The sequence below is a fragment of the Mesoplodon bidens genome (genome assembly GCF_964165515.1).
Source record: "Mesoplodon bidens genome assembly, chromosome: 9".
Classification (NCBI taxonomy): Eukaryota; Metazoa; Chordata; class Mammalia; order Artiodactyla; family Ziphiidae; genus Mesoplodon; species Mesoplodon bidens.
The window spans coordinates 85,740,884-85,760,302 of record NC_138166.1 but is presented as its reverse complement, the minus strand read 5'-3'; the positions used below and the strand labels follow the sequence as shown (position 1 = coordinate 85,760,302).

The window sequence follows — 19,419 nt, the reverse complement described above, 5'->3', positions numbered from 1 at the left end:
CGCAAAAAAAAAAAAAAAAAAAAAGGGTTAAAGAAATGTCTGTATGCTGGTTTTTGCTGATAAATTTTAATTCTAATTCTATTAAGTCAATTCTTAAGTCTTTGCACTTAATGGAGAGTAGCAGAGGGGAAAATAAGAACAGATAAGAAAACTGATCTTCTAGAAACTAAGAGAAAACAGTAATTAGAAAGGCATATAAGAAAGAGAAATAGCTACTACATATAAGCAGTGAAGTTAGTCATAAAAGTGCCTAGATTAGTACTCAGCTGATAACTACTTAGGAATTATTAGGTTGACAGGAGAATCTTATAATTAGCAAACAGTTCCGTGTTAAAGGTAGCTTTGTTTTTGTCTATCATTGCCAACACATCATTTATTTCTAATGAAAAATTTTGCTCTCTTACTGAAGAATTAGATCTCACCACTTCTTTTCCTATTGAGAGATACATGACACAATAACATAAGACAATGTACAGAATATTCTTACTGAGTGGAATAGCATGCAGTGTCCTATACGAGACTGGATGTCCTCAGGCCCAGCATTACAGGAGTCCTCTCGAAGAAGTTTCCAGGTTTGACACTGACAGTTGAAAGCAAACAATCCACTGAATTGTGGTTCACTGGCTCTGCTGTCATCTACACTGCCATTACATGTCAAAATTCTACCACCAAAGGTGTAGATCATATGTTTTTCTGAGTCCATACACATCTATAGAACAAGGCAACAGATTGAATAGTTTTAGATTGTTCCTATCATATGTGCTAAAATGAAACCAGTGCGTGCGGTTTTAGAATCTCAAAGAAACTGAACATTGTCTTAATAACACCAAATACCATCCCTGATTATCATATGCACTTATTAAAATACTGCTCAACACCTGGCAGAGATTCAGGATGGATTTCTAAATACCTTTTCAGGTTTCCATTTTTTTTCCAGTGAGAATACAATATGCTGAGTTAAGGAGCTTTATGCTTTCTTGAAGCTGCATTATTTTTTACCAAATCAACCAATAATACATTAGGTATTGACTTATACCTAAGAGTAAATACTGATCATACTCTGTCGGCAAACAGTGATCACATCCTCCTTATAGAAACTCCCTTCTCTCCATTCTAGGCAAGCATTCTATTCCTCTTGCTACCATTTAATAAGAGAGAAGATATGTGAATAAGAGTGATGCAGCTTAATTCATCTCTCTGCATTTATTTTACAAAATTCTTCAAATTATGTTGTTACCAAATAGCAAAACAAACACAAGAAAAGACATTTGCAGCAATCAGTCTCCAGGTGAAACAAATCCTATTTCAAAGAATACCTACATCCAAGTTGGTAATTAGATGCTGAATACAAGTGGCATTTATGTTTAAAGAATAAAGTGTACATAAAACACCTATTTTTTTATTGTTGTTGCTAAAGCACAAATACTAGCCATTATATGTTCAATTCTCTCCTCCCATCAATTTACTCCTGCTATTTATCTATTTTTTGTATTGTTTTTAATAAGAAACTATTAAACTAATTGTAAAGCTTATTTTAAAATTAATATTTAATATTAAATATTAAAAAGAAAGCATTCTAGCGCCTCCTAATCTTTACCTACCACTAAAAAGATTCACTCACTTGCCATTTCCCAGGTTTCTGGCAGACTTCCATAAATTAAGATGAAAATCTACAATTCCTTAAGGGTGAAATCTTTGGGAACATGGTTGAAAAACTGAGATGTCAAAGTTTTCATGTCCCTGGCACTACAAAGAAAAGTGATCCTACCCTTTAATCTTAAATGATTATATCATGAAAAGTAATCCATACATTGTTGAGGGACACACATAATGTGAGTCTATTTACATTTTCGTAAATTCACAGATTCATACTAATTTGGTTCAGTCTCTGTCATCTAGCCCCTATGGTTCTACTTCATATGGTTACAAAGGGAGTTTCTCTTTCCTTTTGGGGTATTTAAATTTCATTTTGATATAGCTATTCTCATTTGTTATCAGGGGAGAGGCATAAACATCTTTATCCTAGTAGCTCTTTCTTGCATAGCAGACCAAGCCAACCCAAAAAGGGAGGAAGATACTGTTTAGCTTGATTCTTTCCCAATCTTAGAACAATGACACAAAACAGAAACAATTTTATTCCTTCAGCTTGGTTCTTCCCTGGATAAGATAGGTAGTTTCAATGAGGGTCAATTATCAAATAACAAGTTTTAATCACTCTAGGAAACGTTATGTTGTTCATAACAAGTTTTTTTTTTTTTTTTTTTTTTTTTTTGGCTGTATGTGGGCCTCTCACTGTTGTGGCCTCTCCCCTTGTGGAGCACAGGCTCCGGACGCCAGGCTCAGCGGCCATGGCTCACGGGCCCAGCTGCTCCACAGCATGTGGGATCTTCCCGAACCGGGGCACGAACCCGTGTCCCCTGCATCGGCAGGCGGACTCTCAACCACTGCGCCACCAGGGAAGCCCATTCATAACAAGTTTTAATCACTCTAGGAAACTTTATGTTGTTTGTCAGTTTATGGTTTCCTTTTAATTTTTAATCTCTGAAAAATGTTTGAAAATCCAATGGCTTATTAAACTCTGTGCGATCATAGAATCTTTTCCCTCAAGACTTGAAGAAATCTTTTAAGTCTACTCTGGCAGGTTAGGTATTTAATTTCTAAAAGCAAATAAACAGGACTTCCCTGGTGGTGCAGCAGTTAAGAATCCGCCTGCAGGTGACACAGGTTCCAGCCCTGGTCCGGGAAGATCCCACATGTTGCAGAGCAACTAGGCCCGTGGGCCACAACTACAAAGCCTGTGCTCTAGAGCCCGCAAGCCACAACTACTGAAGCCTGCACGCCTAGAGCCCGTGCTCTGCAACGAGAAGCCACCACAATGAGACGCCCATGCACCGCAACAAAAGAGTAGCCCTGCTCACCGCAACTAGAAAAAGCCTGCGCAGCAACAAAGACGCAACACAGCCATAAATAAATAAATAAGTAAATAATAAATAAATTAAAATAAAATAAAAGCAAATAAATAATGGTTAGCCACTTATTCCCCACCCCATCCCCAAATGTTTTTTAATTTGAAACCGTCTTTTTATTTTACTTTATCACATGAACACCAAATTGGCTAGGGTTAGGTTGGGTTCAAGATAATTTCCTCCTCACAAAATTTGAAGCTATTGCTATAAAGCTTTCTAAATAGTACTGTCCAACCCACTACCCTACCTCCCGCCAACCTCCAAAAATGCCTCATGTTAATCTGATCCTTGCTTACCCACAAAGGTAACCAGTTTTCTCTGTAGCTTTTAGGATTTTCTCTTCTTCCTTGGTTCTGAAATTTCATTAAGGAAGTATCTAGGTAGGGATATTCCTTTTTCATTCATTCTGATCTGCACTTGGAATTTCTTTCATTCTGAAAACGATCTTTCTTCAGCTCTGAGAATTTTCTTCATTTTTACCTTGAGTGGTTTGTTCTTGTTGTTGTTTTGGCCTCCATTCTCTTTCTAGAACTCCTATAAGGTGGATGTTGGAACTTCAGATCCTTTTCTCTGTTTTAACTTTTCTCTGATAATCTTACCTCACTAATTTAGTAACCATTTAGAGGTATGTCCACACTGCTTTTTAATCTATTTACTGAGATTTTAATTTCACTATCAAATCTTTAATTTATAATTTTTCTATATATTTCCTTCTCATGAATGCAGTAGCCTCCTGAATTGCTCTAAGAAATCACTTAAATTTATCTTAAAGACTTCCTCAATTTACACTACAAACTGTTCTTCTTTGTTGATTCTTAATCTGTTGAGTTCAGTACCTCATATCTCATAGTATTCGTTATCTTCAAATATTTGGATTTGGGGGTTATTGTTTTGGTCTTCTTTGTATCTGAGAATCCCTATTCATCTGCCTGTTGCATATACAGTAGTCTACCTCAAGGGACTGGGTAAGGCACGATGAGACATGATGCTGTGAAAGGTTCTGCAGCAGCTCTCCAGTGCCTCTTAGGAGTATTGCTCTGTCTGTCCAGCTCCAATGACCACAATGAACACTTAACCTATTAATAATTATCACAGTTCAGTGCTACTCAGTCAAACTGGAAAATGTCCTGCTGTTTCATCTCTAACTGATCTACTGTTTGCCCCAACTACATGCTTTGAGACTCAAGTTGCTGCTATCTTATAGGTTGTGGTTTCTTCTGGTTGGATCTGATCCTACCTGCTTTCTATCTGAGAAATTCCCTCAAATATTTTAAATTCCCTAAGGGCATTCTTTCTTGTTTTTCTACACTATTACTAATATATTCTCTTGTCATTTCACAGGATGTTGGGCAGGAGGAGGGTAAAAATATATGTTCAGCCTGCCAATGATCCACACTGACCCAGGGAGAACATCAATGAGCTGAGATCTCCAATACTGTGATTAAAGTTTCTCCTGTCATTTCTCTCTTTTTTTTTTTTTTGTTATGCGGGCCTCTCACTGTTGTGGCCTCTCCCCTTGCGGAGCACAGGCTCTGGACTCACAGGCTCAGCGGCCATGGCTCGCGGGCCCAGCCGCTCCACGGCATGTGGGATCTTCCCGGACCGGGGCACGAACCCATTGTCCCCTGCATTGGCAGGCGGACTCTCAACCACTGCGCCACCAGGGAAGCCCGTCCTGTCATTTCTTGATTAGCTCACATTCCATTTTCTAGCAATTTCCTCAAAATGTGCTTATATTTGAAGGACAGTTTGGCTAGATATAAAACCCTTGGCTCACACTGTCTTTTCTTTGAATACCTTTTAGATATTGCTCTATTGTCTCTTGGCACTGAATACAGCTGTAGAGAAATCTGACATCAGCCTCATTTTACTTCTGGATCATTTCATCTAGTTGCCCACCAAATGGCCTCTTTATCTTTGAAATTCAGTGTCAGTAATATATATCTTAGAGTTGAATGCCCAGGTCAATTTTCCCTGAATTTATCAATATCAGGTCCTCTTATACTACGTGGAATAGGCTTCCTTCTTGAAGAAAGTCTTCTTGAATTTTATGTATAAATATTTCTTCTGTTCCATTGTTTTGGTTTTCTTCTTTAATGTCTCCAATTATGTGTATGTTGGCTCTCTTTTGCCTGCCTTCTCTATCTATAATTTTCTGGCTAGCCCTTATATCTATATTTGTTTTCTTTACCTGCCTTTCTCATTTCTTATGACCCTAACCTATTCTTCTTTATGCTCCTTGTAAACTAGTCTTCATTTTTTGAAGTGTTACTATATTTTTCTTCAGTGTCTTTCTTGAGATTTACCAGGTCCAGTTACACCTGCTCCTATTATTTGGCCATCTCATCTGCATTCTTGAATGTATGCCTCGTAGTTTTCTTCAGAGTTTCAAGCCTCATTACGTCAATTAATTCATGTTAGAATATTGGAATATAATTTTCATCTGCTGTTGCATGAAAGAAAGTTTCTGCTATTCTTTTTCCTTTTATTGTTTTTGTTTAGAGTACTTCTCTAAAGATTTGGTGTTTACTGCTTTTTAGTTTTTCATATTTAAATGAGCTGAATTCCCCTGGACCAGATAATACAAGGTCCCTATGGAAGTGTGACATTCTTGCTCAAGGACTTCCTTCTCTATTGCTACTAAACTGAATGGCTTCTTCAAAATATAGCGCTTCTGTGAAGCCATCTTCTCTAACTATGAACCTCATCTGGTTTGGGGGGCTTCTATCTCGAGCCTTGAGCTCCCCCAGTTCCTTCAATGGACATGCATAAAGAGCCACTGTCCCCACTTGTCATAGTGTTTCCTTTACTTTTGGAAGATGGTGCTTTCTGCTATCTACCACTTATGGGCCTTGCTAGGCACTTTCCACATGGTATTTAACTGACTCCCCCAGGGGCTGCACCGGGTTCAATTTCTGCTCTGCTCATGACACTTCCATTACGATGTACTTCTGCTAAGCTTCCTCTACATTCCCAGTTCTCCGCATTACACTGCTGTGAGTTTCAGTACAGGTTCTGGGTATTCCAGTTGTTTTTGGCTAAACTTAAAAGGAACTGGGAGTTGTGGGTTTTCTTTCGCTTCTGGTTTTGCTGAATATGTGACTTGTGTTTTTTTTAAATCTTTTTGTTTGGTTTTCATTGTTCCTGAAAGATCACACAAAGCAACAACATGGAAAGCTTCAGAACTAAGCTGCCACTGTGTCCTTAGGAAATACAAATGTCTTTGAATTTTAATTTTTTTAATATGTTAAAATTCAAAATGGCAAAGTAACTTTTAACCCTATCTTCAGGCCTCTAACTTTCTCACATTCCTCTCAAATTTGAATGTTAAGTGTCAAATCTTAAAGTATCACAAACAACTCCAAGTAATTTTTGGAGTAGGTTCCAACTTATAACTTTATTTTCATGAAACAGAACAGAAAATGGAGGCTTATACATTGTGTTAATTGTTCAAGGTCACAGAAGCAGCTGTTGGCTGAATTAGCACTGAAATCCTGGCTTCTTCATCCCTAGTGTTCTGTTAATAATACCTAATGAGTTGAAAACCTAGCTTTATTGAACCTAGGCTTCAGGGAACATTTCTGTTTTACCAAAGTCAAGAGAAACAAAGGCCCCACAGAAGGACAGCATATGTGCTATACTCAGACTACCCCTATGTTATTCTTTTTTTCAAGCCTCTTTTGGAAAAGTAATTTGTAACCAGTTGGAGGCAAGAAAATAAACTGTTTCCCTAACAACATTATCTGCTGATGTTCTGTTTTTAAAAGATCAGAAGAAGTCTAAGTTTTTTGGGAGTTCTTATTTTCCACATGAACAACACTGAGGATGTCAGCAGACAAGTGCAAAGCTTTACAGAGCTCGGTTATGTACAGCCAGCACAAGTTCCAAATTCAATCTAGGGAGTACTCTGAAGACTAATGCTTTTGATTTTCCACCCACCACATACTCGATAGGCATATAAGCCACTCCTCTTTTCCTTACCATTCTCCTATAAAAACTACTTGTTAGTATAAATATGGCAGGAGGAAAGTTTTCAAGCAAAGGATTAACAAAAACTGGTAAAGAAACAATAAATAAAGACTTGGGTTTTAATGCCTAGATATTAGGCATAAGCTAGATTCTGTCATAAATTCTAGCACCACCCCCCATTTCTCAAGTAATACATAATGCTTTGTTCATCAATAGTGTTACAGATTTTTTAAAAGTCTTTTTCTTCCCCATACTCCAAAAACCTTTGGACATGGGTTAAGCCAAGCAAAACTGCCTACAGAATTCAAAGTGGCTACTCTTTTGTTTGAGGTAGTACTGACCTGTACTGAACTGATATAAAATAAGTTTTCAAAGACAGATAACAATGATAATGGGGATGATGTTATGACAACTACATACATATTAATATTTAAATGGTTTAAGAGATTGCTGTATGTAGTCTTCTTGTCTACAACATCATTCTATGACTTCTACTGGTGCTGAATTTAAACTTCATCTAGTACATGCCAAATTCTTATGTTTTATACTCAGTTTGTGATTATATACAAAAGTAAATATATTTCACTCGCATTGGAAGAAAAACTCTACATATCAAGTTCTTGAACTCATTATAAAATAATTAAAAATTTTCCAGGAATGTAGAATAAAAAGTTTTAAAAGGGCAAGTTGTTATTGGTATGATTTATGAATATCATAAAACTAAATTTGTTTTTCCTAATATGTATTGCTCCATCTACTCTCTCTAAATTTTTTATAAATTAACAACTGGGTTTTGAGATCTTAGTATTTTATTCTGTACCAAACAAGAGAAAATAACTTTTAAAGAATAACTTTATACCTACTGAAACAGTAATTCTTTTTATTATCTGTCATACGTATTTATAGTAGAAACCACCAACAGAAAACTCAATATAACATGTGAAATAAACTCTAAGAGCAAGAGTCACTGAGCACTTCGGTGCTTTGTGGCCGCCTGGAGGGGTGGGATGGGGGGGGTGGGAGGGAGGGAGACGCAGGAGGGAGGGGATGTGGGAACAAAAAAAAAAAAAAAAAAAAAAGAGTCACTGAGCACTAATTAATTCCACCATACAGTTATCTGTGCACCAAACCTGATGATCAAACACCAGTTTCGGTCCTCCATCAGCAGCAGTATCCTCACTGAGTAACATCCATGTGTTTGTGTCAATGTCATAACGATAGAAATCACTTTTCAGAGATTTGCTGTTCCTCACAGAGGAATCCAAATAACGCCCCAGTGTGTAGATTTGCCTTCGTTGAATGTCAATGCACATTTTATGACATGATCTAGCACTAGGACCATTCTGTGGAGAGCAAAAAAAAAGAATGAAAAGAAAAAAATTCAAAAAATAAATAACAGAAGACAAAATTAAATGCCTTTTTTTGTTTACTTTCACGAAAAGGTTTGCTCAGAATCTTGTATCAAGTCCAACTAATATATATGTCCAATACTAGGCTTAAATCTCTAGGGGAAAATAAAAGAAGCAGTGGGAGACACAAATCTTACCTTAGAAAAGCTTAAACTCTACCAGGAAAGATGAGATGAACTATTCTCTATTCTATGGCACTCTGTTTGTAACACTTATATGGCTTTTACTATATACTCCATTACATTTTAGTCATTTGTGTATAGACCTTAATTCTTTTGTACATGTCAATCTACTTAAAGACACATTTGGTTTTCCAAAATATTTTTGTACACTTCATCAGAATCTAGCATAAAACAGGCACTCCAAGAATATTCAGAATTTCATAATTGGTAGGAACCTTAATAAAAGTGTAGTTTAATGATCTCCTTTTAAAGATGAGGAGATATAAGCTCAAAGAGGAATGATATCATCCTGAAAGCTAGTAAGCTAGTGACAGAAGCAGAATGAGAATCCAAGTCTTGACTTCTTCATCCAGCCTTTACATTATATAAAATTGACTCTCCTGGGCTTCCCTGGTGGCGCAGTGGTTGAGAGTCCGCCTGCCGATGCAGGGGACACGGGTTCGTGCCCTGGTCCGGGAAGATCCCACATGCTGTGGAGTGGCTGGGCCCATGAGCCATGGCCGCTGAGCCTGCGCATCCGGAGCCTGTGCTCCGCAACGGGAGAGGCCACAACGGTGAGAGGCCCTCGTACCGCAAAAAAAAAAAAAAAAAAAAAAAAAAAAAAAAATTGACTCTCCTGACAATAAATGACTCAGCTGCATTAAACAACTAGGGAACAAAATGAAGAACAATATATTATCAATAAAAATTAATTAGCTGAGATCACTTGTATCACAGGACAGAATAAAAGGTAAAAAAACAAACAAACAAAAAAAAAACTGTAGTATAAGGCCCAAAAAAAGAGTTCATGAAAAAAAAAAAGGAACTTCAATTGGGTAGGACTGGATTAGCTGAAAGAGGAAAAAGGAAAGAGAACTAATATTTGTTAAATATCTACTAAATTCTGTCTATATTATTACTATTATGTGTGTATATATTTCATTCATCCTTGTAACAACTCCATAAGGAAATAATATCACCATTTCACAAAGTCTAAGTAATCTGTCTATAGTCACAAAACTAATATAGAGAATCTAAGCCCCAGAGTAACCAAGCCAAACACTGTGTTCTTTCCACTCTTCCAGATTGTTTTCTCCCAAAGATAAGAGAAACAAAAGCAAAAATACACTAAATACAATGTGTGGGGTTATGACTGAGATAAAGAATTCCTGCCACAGAAATAAGAGAGTTGAAGTATAAGGTAGAAATAGAAAGCCTGTGAATGACTGACAGAGGAGAACTGAATGTAATCTTGCAAGCATTAAAGAACTATTATAGGTTTCTAGAGAAGGATATAAAATAAAAAAGCAGTATTATAGGAAGAGTAATCCAGCATTATTTAGATTAAATGAAGGAATAAAAATATTAGACAGGAAGAACAGTTTGACATTAGTGTTATTAATCCAGATATTAAGTTGATTTGAATCTGCAATTTAGTGTTCACACTAATTACTATTTTAAAAATTATTTTTAGAGATTTTCGTCAAGGAAAATCTTCAGCACATAAGGTAGAAATGTTACTTAAGAAAGAATTTCTGCTCTAGCTGCCATCTTGCATCCCTGTGTGTGTGTTCCTAACCTCAGCTGGTCTGCCCGAGAACCCCTAAGTGCCAACCCTAGTCCCCTACACGGCCTCATTTCCACTGCAACAAGATGAAAGAAACTATCATGAACCAGGAGAAACCTCACCAAACTGCAGGCACAAATGCACACTGGTAGGAAAGGAACTGCTCGCAGAAAGAAGGTGGTTCATAGAACAGCCACAGCAGATGACAAAAAACTTCAGTTCTCCTTAAAGAAGTTAGGGGTAAACAATATCTCTGGTATTGAAGAAGTGAATATGTTCACAAACCAAGGGACAGTGATCCACTTCAACAACCCTAAAGTTCAGGCATCTCTGGCAGCAAACATTTTCACCATTACAGGCCATGCTGAGACAAAGCAGCTGACAGAAATGCTATCCAGCACCTTAAACCACCTTGGTGCAGACAGTCCAACCAGTTTAAGGAGACTGGCTGAAGCTCTGCCCAAATAACCTGTGGATGGAAAAGCACCACTTGCCACTGGAGAGGATGAGATGATGAAGTTCCAGATCTTGTGGAGAATTTTGATGAGGCTTCCAAGAATGAAGCAAACTGAATTAACTTCTGAAGAAGATAAATCTTTTTTTTTTTTTTTTTGCGGTACGCAGGCCCCGGACGCACAGGCCCAGCGGCCATGGCTCACGGGCCCAGCCGCTCCGCGGCATGTGGGATCTTCCCGGACCGGGGCACGAACCCACGTCCGCTGCATCGGCAGGCGGACTCTCAACCACTGCACCACCAGGGAAGCCCAGAAGAGAAATCTTGAAGAAGTTACTGGGAGCTGCTATTTTATATGACTGCTTTTTAAAATTTTGTTTATGGATCTGATAAAATCTAGATCTCTAATATTTTTAAGCCCAAGCCCCTGGACACTGTGGCTCTTTTCGATTTTTGCTTATATACACTTCATTCTTCGCAGCTAATTAAACTGAAGAAGCCTGGGAATAAAGTTTAAAAAAGGTTAATAAAGTTCTTTGCCTAGTAAAAAAAAAAAAAAAAGAAAAAAAGAATTTCCTCTGTAATTAAATAATCTGAAAAACAAATATCAGGTAAGATATAATGTATCTATGCCATATTTCCTAGAACGTGAAATCTGAAGTTTTAATAGGAGAATAACAGAATTTCTTGCTTCAGCTTAATTAGCACAAGTGCCAATAAAATGATGAGCAAATTACTTCCTAACTAAGGAGAAAAAAGGGAATAAAGATAAGACTAGAAACCAAGAGACTACAGAACAGACAAAAAAATAGAGAAAATTAATAGTTGTTTTTTTGAAACATTCATAGAATTATAAACCACTAGCAAGACTAATTTTTTTTAAAAGGGAGAAAATACAAATTGCCAGTATCAGAAATGAAAGCAATACTATCAATATAGGGTCACTAGAAATTAAAAAGAAAATAAGGAACTGTCATGAAAAACATAGTAAAATTTGACCATGTAGATAAAATGGACATATTCCTTGGAAAAAATATAACATTAAAATTGACACAAGATGAAAAAGAAAATCTGAAAACTTGGATTCATAATTTTAAATCTTTCCACAAAGAGAAGGTCAGCCACAGATACCTACACTTGTAAATTTTATCAAATACTTAAGGAAAAAATAGTATCAATTTTACACAAAATTTTTCAGAAAACAGAGGAAGAAAAAGACTTCCTTTTTTAAACCTGTATTCTTTTCATTCCTAACTTACGTATTTTATGAGGACAACATAACACTGAAACCAAATAACAATATTACAAAGGAGGAAGAGCAGAAGTAACATACAGGTAGCTAGTATACCTCATGAATACAGAAATAAAACTAATCTTTAACAAAATATCAAATAGAATACAGCAATATATAAGAATAATATTTCATAACTAAAAGGGTTTTATTTCACAAATGCCAAGTCAATTTTACATTTGAAAATCAATCAAGGTTATTTGCCACATTAAAAGAGTAAAGGGTGGGGGGGGCTTCCCTGGTGGCGCAGTGGTTGGGAGTCCGCCTGCCGATGCAGGGGACACGGGTTCGTGCCCCGGTCTGGGAAGGTCCCATATGCCATGGAGCGGCTGGGCCCGGGGGCCATGACCGCTGAGCCTGCGCGTCCGGAGCCTGGGCTCCGCAGCGGGAGAGGCCACAGCAGTGAGAGGCCCGTGTACCGCAAAAAAAAAAAAAAAAAAGAGTAAAGGGGGAATTCCCTAGTGGTCCAGTAGTTAAGACTTTGTGCTTTCACTGCCGGGGCCTAGGTTCAATCCCTGGTCAGGGAACTAAGATCCTGCAAGCCGCGTGGCGTGGCCAAAAAAAAAGGTAAAAGAATAAGGGGGAAAAATACACAATCTTATCAATATATATATTGTAGAAGAAGCACTTGATAAACTCAACAAATATTCATGAGGAAGAACTCACAGCAAACTAGAAATAGAAATGAACTTCCTCAATCTGATAAAGAATGTATGAAAATCCTAAATCTAATTTTCCCTTTAATAGTGAAATACAGAATGCTTTCCTGCTAAGATGTGAAACAAAATAAGGATGTATATTCTCATCTCTTCTATTTAATACCGTACTGGAAGTCCAAATCAGTGCAATAAGGCATTAAAAAATAAAATTAAAAGTTATGACAGAAAAAGAGAGTGGAAAGAAAGAAGTTAAAATTGTCTCTATTCACAGATGACAGGACTATTTGTTTAAAACATCCTAAGAAATCAACATAGAACAGAAGAGAAACTGTTAGAAATAATAAGTGGACTTAGAAAAGTGACATGATACAAACAAGTTGAAAATTAAAAATGTTTAAGTTTCATTTACAATAGCATGGAAAAACAAAATACACTGGGATCCATTTAATAAAAATAAAAAGGACCTCTAATCTGCAAACTCTGAGTGCTGGGAGGTAATGAATAAGACTGAAATAAATGGAAATTTAACCCTGTTCATGGATTAGAAGGCTCAGTATCATTAAGACATCAGTTATCTCCAAATTGATTTAAAGACTGAACACATTTCCAATCATAAGTCCAACAGTTTTAGAAACTGACAGTATGATTCTAAAATTTATATGAAGATGTAAAGGACCTAGAAGAGTCAAAATAAGTTTTAAAAAGAAGAACAAAAGTGTCTTACATTACTTGACCTGAAGGAGTGTCATACTGGAATATGAATAGAGCAAAAGATCATGGAGAAGATTAGAGTGTCCAAAGAGAGACATATACTTATATGCTCATTGATTTTTGAGAAAGATGCCAAAGCAGTTCAGGAGGGAAAGAAGACAGGGAGTGACCAGAACTGGAAGGAATATAAAATAGTACAACCACTTTGGGAAAAGCTTTAACAGTTGCATCAATGGATGCTAAAAGGGCAGAAGTTTGATGAGTAACAGAATATTTTCATAGTCTCAAAATGTCTCCCCACAAATTACTTATTAATTATGGAGTGGGAAATCTGGTGAGCACCCTTCCTAACCAAGTGATCAAAGCTAACATCAGACAAACTGACATGATGTGCCTGTCTCCTGACAGGACATACTTAGGAGGACCCGACGTCCTCCACATGGCATTCCTGCTAAAAATGCTTAACCTATATCCAATCCTGGGAAAACATCAGACAGACCAAATTGAAGGATAGTCCACAAAACAATTGTCCTGCATTCTTCAAAAATGTCAAGGTCAAGAAAGACAAAGAGAAGTCAAGTAACTGTTCCAGACTAAAGGACACTAAAGAAACATGACACTGAAATGTACTGCGTGATCATGAATTAAGTCCTGGGTCAGGGATAGAGGTTGGGGGTAACAGTAAGATACATATAAAGGAAATTACTAAGGCATTATTTGGGTAACTGTTTATATGTGAAAAGGGAATGTGGATTAAAGCAGCAGTTCTCAGTGCAGTCTGGGGTCTTCAGGGATTCTACAAAGTCAAAGTTATTTTCATAACAGCAGAAGCAGATATGAATCTGGCTGCCTTCTATTAAGTCACAATTAAAGAGATTTGGAAAACTATAAAACAGTGCTACTTGATATATGATGGTTGTCTCAAGGAAAAGCATCTATGCAATTGTTTGAGTTGCAAGCTGACGTAGCTGCTTTTTCTAGGAAACATGGTATTTACTCAAAAGAAAACTAACAATCCAAGTATGGTTATTCAGACATTTTCTGAAAAATAAATGTAGTAAGTATGTTATTTTTGAAGAAAAACAACTGATAAAATTTGTTGCCAATAATAAAATGCACATTTTTAAGCAAATTTAGAATTTTAGAAAACTTCTACCTGACACTGCGATCTTGACACCTTCCCAACACTTAAAAGATTTTTCTAATGAGAGTGATCATATGTAGTTTGGGGGATACTGTATAATAATATGTCAACATTTGAAGACCTGCATAACTCAGGGAACCAATATTTTTCAGGTGACCAACACACTGAGCAAAAAAACAAGCATGGGTAAAAGATCCATTCAAAGAGCAACATAGATCAGTGGATTTTAATGTAACAGAATTACAAAACATTAGCTGATATGGTTTCAGAGACTACAGTGCAATTATTTTTAAGAAGCAAACAACAACTTGTCAATTTGGGGTATAAGATCAAAAAAATACATGTGCTATTATATAAAAAGGCTACTATTAAAATAATAGTTTCTTTTCCAAGAATGTATCAATGTGAGGTCCAATCTTCTTCATATATCTCACATAAAACAACACGTTACAAAAGATTAAATGCAAAAGCACATATGAGAATCTAGCTGTCTTCCACTAAGCTAGATATTAAAGAGATTTATAAAAATGCAAAATTAAAAATACAAATTGTTTTGAACTGATAAAAACTTACATGCATATCTACATGAACATTTAAAATAAGTATTCTAAAAACTGAGCCATTCTATTATCTTTCAATCTACTACATCAGCTATTAGATACATTATTTAGTCTAAGTAAATTAAAGTGAATTAAATTAATTTTGATTTTTCTGTGTGATTCGATATTTTTATAGATTATACTCCATTTAAAGTGAGTATCAAATAACGGTTGTATTTCCCTGTGCTGTACAATATATCCTTGTTGCTTACTTATTTTATACATAGTAATTTTGCTTTTTAATTGCATATCATACTTTTAAAACATATGCACTGGGGTATCATCAAACAATAAAACTTGTACTTACTGGTGTAAAAAACAAAATGAAACTCTGTTCAATTTTGGAAGGAATGAGCATTTTGCTGGAGCCATATATCCTCATTCACTTCACTGCTGGATCAACAAAAGATTTTTAGGTGTTTAAATGAAGAAAGTAGTAATAAATTATAATAAATCTGAATTCCAGTACTGGATCACCACTTTACTTATCTCTATGGACTTCAAAATAACAGAAAAAAAGTGTCCTCATCAAAATAATTTCTGTATTTTCCCAGTACTAGTTTTAAATAATTATTAATTGCATTCTAAATATAACTTAGAATATTACATTAACATTACTTTTGAGGACCCCTGTAATCCATCGCCTTTCCTGCCAAAACAGCCACTCTCCTGAATTTTGTATTTGTCATTCCTTTGCTTTTCTCCAGCATTAATTTTTTATTTAACTTATCTGAACTATTTACTCACTAAAGAGTAAGCATATGATCCACGCCTTAAGGAATTCAGAGTCTCCAAAGGGAAACAGAAATGTAAACCAATCATTATAGTAACCCATTCAAGGAATGTAAGGGGTTAAGTGTTCACACCTAAGGAAGCTTCTAATTCTGGTTAGGGAAGTCAAGAAAGGCTTCACAGAGGAACTGAAGTCTGAACTGTGTTTTAAAGAGTAAGTAGGCATACACTACATAAAAGCTGGGTGCATGGGAGGAGCAGCCTCTGTTAATTCCAAACTGGGAAAAAACACTATTACAAAGAACACAGGTGAGAACGTTGAATAATTCTAGCAACTATAAGTATGGCTAGCACATAAAGTCAAAAAATGAGGCTAGAAAAGTAGATGGGGACCAAATTATGAGAAATTTGAGGTTTTTACTCTAAGCAAAAGGAACTAAGGTAGATAAACTTCTTCATTACTGTTGTTGCTGTTATTACTCACACTTCCCTGTATCTATGCCCTTGGATAGTGCTGCCCATCACCCAATAACTGTGGATTTGGTCACATGACTTCTTTTGGGAAAATGGGACAATAATATATCTAATTGAGCGCTCATGTCTATTTCATCCTCCTTGCAGCCCTGCCCCTACACGAGAACAAGACTCATGCTAGCCAACAGGAAGGTGAGTGGCTATGTAGAGCAGAGCCAAGTAGTCTCAGAAGCTAATCTAGACTAGCTGACAGTCAGCTGACTCCCAGCACATGAGTGAGCCCAACCAACCTACAGACTTGTGAACAAAATAAATGCTTATTACTATATGTCACTAAAGTTTTGTGGGTGCTTGTAATGTAATATATGGAATGCAGTAGATAACAGAAACAGGGACTGAGGCTAACCATAGGGTTTAAGCAGAGGTGTCACATGGCCAAATGTTTTTTTTTTTTTTTAAAGACTGTGCTAATGAATGGACATTAGATGTGGAGATCAACAATGGAAGCAAAAAAGTTTAAGAAAGAAACCACAAAGTTGGAATTAGTGCCAAAAGGAATAGAGAGGAAGAAACATCTGAAACGCAATACTGAGTGCTAGAACCGGTGGAACTTTAGGCCCTAATTAGATACCCTCAATGAAGAAGAGGCAGGATTTCAGGATGAATTGTAGGTTTCCTGCAAGAATAATTACAAATACAATTAACTCAGATTTAAAATAGTTTAAGAGAAATCAGATATGTATTCTTTTAAGATCTGTCTTTATTTTTGTTGAGGATAAAAATAATCATTTCAGAAAATGGTACTTTAATATTGAAAAGGTAAAGGCCATTTTCACAGGGATAATAAATAAAAATCAGAATTTTAAGATCTCTTTAAAAAGATAAAAACTACCCAAATGATTAACAAAGGAACACACCAAGTAAACAAGAATCTAATTTCCTAAGATTAAAGACATAGCACCAGATTTTTTTTAAATGGCCTTCCTAGATTAAAATCAGTGGTTTTGAATTAGGTCTTTTCCTCCCCTTTTCATTTGCTGCTACTACTGTTTTGTTTTAGTTTATTTTTCACCTTGTAATCTGAAATTGCTTAGAGGGAAAAGTACAATAAAAAATTATATAATGATTAAAAAATAATATATGAATATGTGCTTTATATCAGGGTATAATTAATTATGCACTTATATAATTCAAAAAATTAAATAAAAGAATGCCATAAATCCAAGACATACTATTCACTATAGAAAAGCTTTATGTATATATGTATCAATAGACAGACTCACACATGAATACATACATACAATTTTAGTAAAAAATAAAATATACATCATTTGTGAAAACTGATAAGATAGTCAAATACTGAGGGGCCAAAATAGTAAGACAGTGAGGAATCAAAAGCACATTTTTCCAGAGGAAATAAAAATAAATGTTCAAAATCAGAGTAGAGGTGACAAGAACATAAGAAAAATAACAGTTACACAGTTACATTTTAACTAAAGTGGTTAAAAACTAAATTATATTATATACCCATTTCTATTTATCTCTATAAAATAGATTTGTTCATGTACCAATAGTTGAAGAACCACGTATAGAAGCTGGAATGCAAGAATACTTAAACCAAACTTGTCACCACAAATTCTTCTGCTATCACTGCTGATAGACATTTACAAAGAATACAAATCATTCAGAAAAAGAAGTGTACGACCACACCCCTATCGTAATACAGATGGTACAGATGGATGAAAAGTCTGAGAACTTGCCTCTTTCTCAGTGTCTCTAGAGATACATGTCCATTGGTTCTCTTTCACACTGTACGCCCAGAAGTCAGCAAGATCTTGTGTTCCATCCCAGCCACCAAACAAATAAACAGTCTCTGTGAAAATTAGAAAAATATGTGCAAAAAAAAATAAACTTAAGAACAAAATTTAAGTATAGGCACCCAGATCAAGCCATTGCTTCTAAGATCATTTAAGAAGGTACATCTAAGTAAACTTAAAAATGAGATTCTTAAACTGGTTAACATTCCAAAATAAATACTAGTATTTCCTAAATATAGGCATACGGAAGGGCTGCTGCAGAACCACTATCTTGAGAGATTTATAAATACAAAGATAACTAGGAGGCATCCCCTAAGATTCGGATTCCATAGGTCCTCAGTGGGTAAAAAGAAGCAGTACTTTTAAAGTGTCCAGGGGGAATCCTGATGTGCAGCCAGTTTAGGAGTTTCTGTGTCAGGCCACAAAAAATTTACATTTACCAGCTTCTTAACAAAGCAGCTTCAGATAGTTAAAAAAAAAAAAAGGGGGCTTCCCTGGTGGCGCAGTGGTTGAGAGTCCGCCTGCCGATGTAGGGGACATGGGTTCATGCCCCGGTCTGGGAGGATCCCACATGCCACAGAGCGGCTGGGCCCGTGAGCCATGGCCGCTGAGCCTGCGCATCCGCAGCCTATGCTCCGCAGCGCGAGAGGCCACAACGGTGAGAGGCCCGCGTACCGCAAAAAAAAAAAAAAAAAAAAAAAGGAAAAGAAATCCCAGAGGAATATACAGTGCAAAATATAACATAAAGCTATCTAGCTACTTCTGAAAAAACTTCACATTAAAACTGTTTTCTATTACAATACAAAAAACAATGGTTAAAACTAGCTGTGAGATAAAGTTAGATATCTTAAGCATAAAGTGATGCAGAGCGTTGATATTCCCATGGAAACTGGGGGAAATTTTTCCAAATATATTGTGGTAGATTTAACTCCTCAGAAATCAACTTTTAAGTCATTCCAGGTATCTTGAGAATTTGGTTTGGTTTCTTCTAATTCTGAAATGTCTATTATACCTATGGACTTTATCACGTGATAAAACATTTCTTGCTCCATGACCAGTGAAAATTTTTACCTTTCTTTATAAAATAATAGTGCCTTTCCTTTCTTCAAATATTTCTTCCCTTTGTAAATATCTTATGTCTACTTGTTATACATGCCTACCATTTTTTTAAGTTAAATATAATACATTACAGGAAAACTATAAAGCCATCTACTCTCTGACATGCCCTAGGCCAATATATGCGGAGACTGTCATCTAAATTACATCCCATCATGAAGGGTTGAAATGCACCTGGAAATACTGTAACACTACTTAAGAAAATTCTTGCCATTCATAGAGATGTCTTATAAGAGATTTATGTCATATTTTCATATAATTTCAAACTCTAAGTGAATTTTCTAAGTGAAAGAACCTAGGGGAAATTAAAACAATGCTTCCGGATAAGAACAGACTACTGGAACAGTTCT

The 19,419-nt window shown here is 36.1% G+C and overlaps 1 protein-coding gene and 1 pseudogene across 5 annotated transcripts in view; one reads left to right on the top strand and one right to left on the bottom strand.

Moving 5' to 3' along the window:
* The window catches only part of MKLN1 (muskelin 1), a 357,278-nt gene that overhangs the window by 55,838 nt on the left and 282,021 nt on the right, over positions 1–19,419 (bottom strand). For all 4 annotated transcript variants that reach the window (XM_081244929.1, XM_081244928.1, XM_081244927.1 and 1 more), the window contains 3 exons: positions 17,897–18,009; positions 8,066–8,278; positions 488–709 (listed from right to left, as the gene is read on the bottom strand). In XM_081244929.1, the coding sequence (XP_081101055.1) occupies positions 488–709; positions 8,066–8,278; positions 17,897–18,009 (548 nt within the window). The remainder of the gene's footprint in view (positions 1–487; positions 710–8,065; positions 8,279–17,896; positions 18,010–19,419) is intronic.
* Positions 10,174–11,092, top strand: LOC308622581 (transcription factor BTF3-like; annotated as a pseudogene). Its single transcript has one exon. The product of its transcript is annotated as a transcription factor BTF3-like (transcript).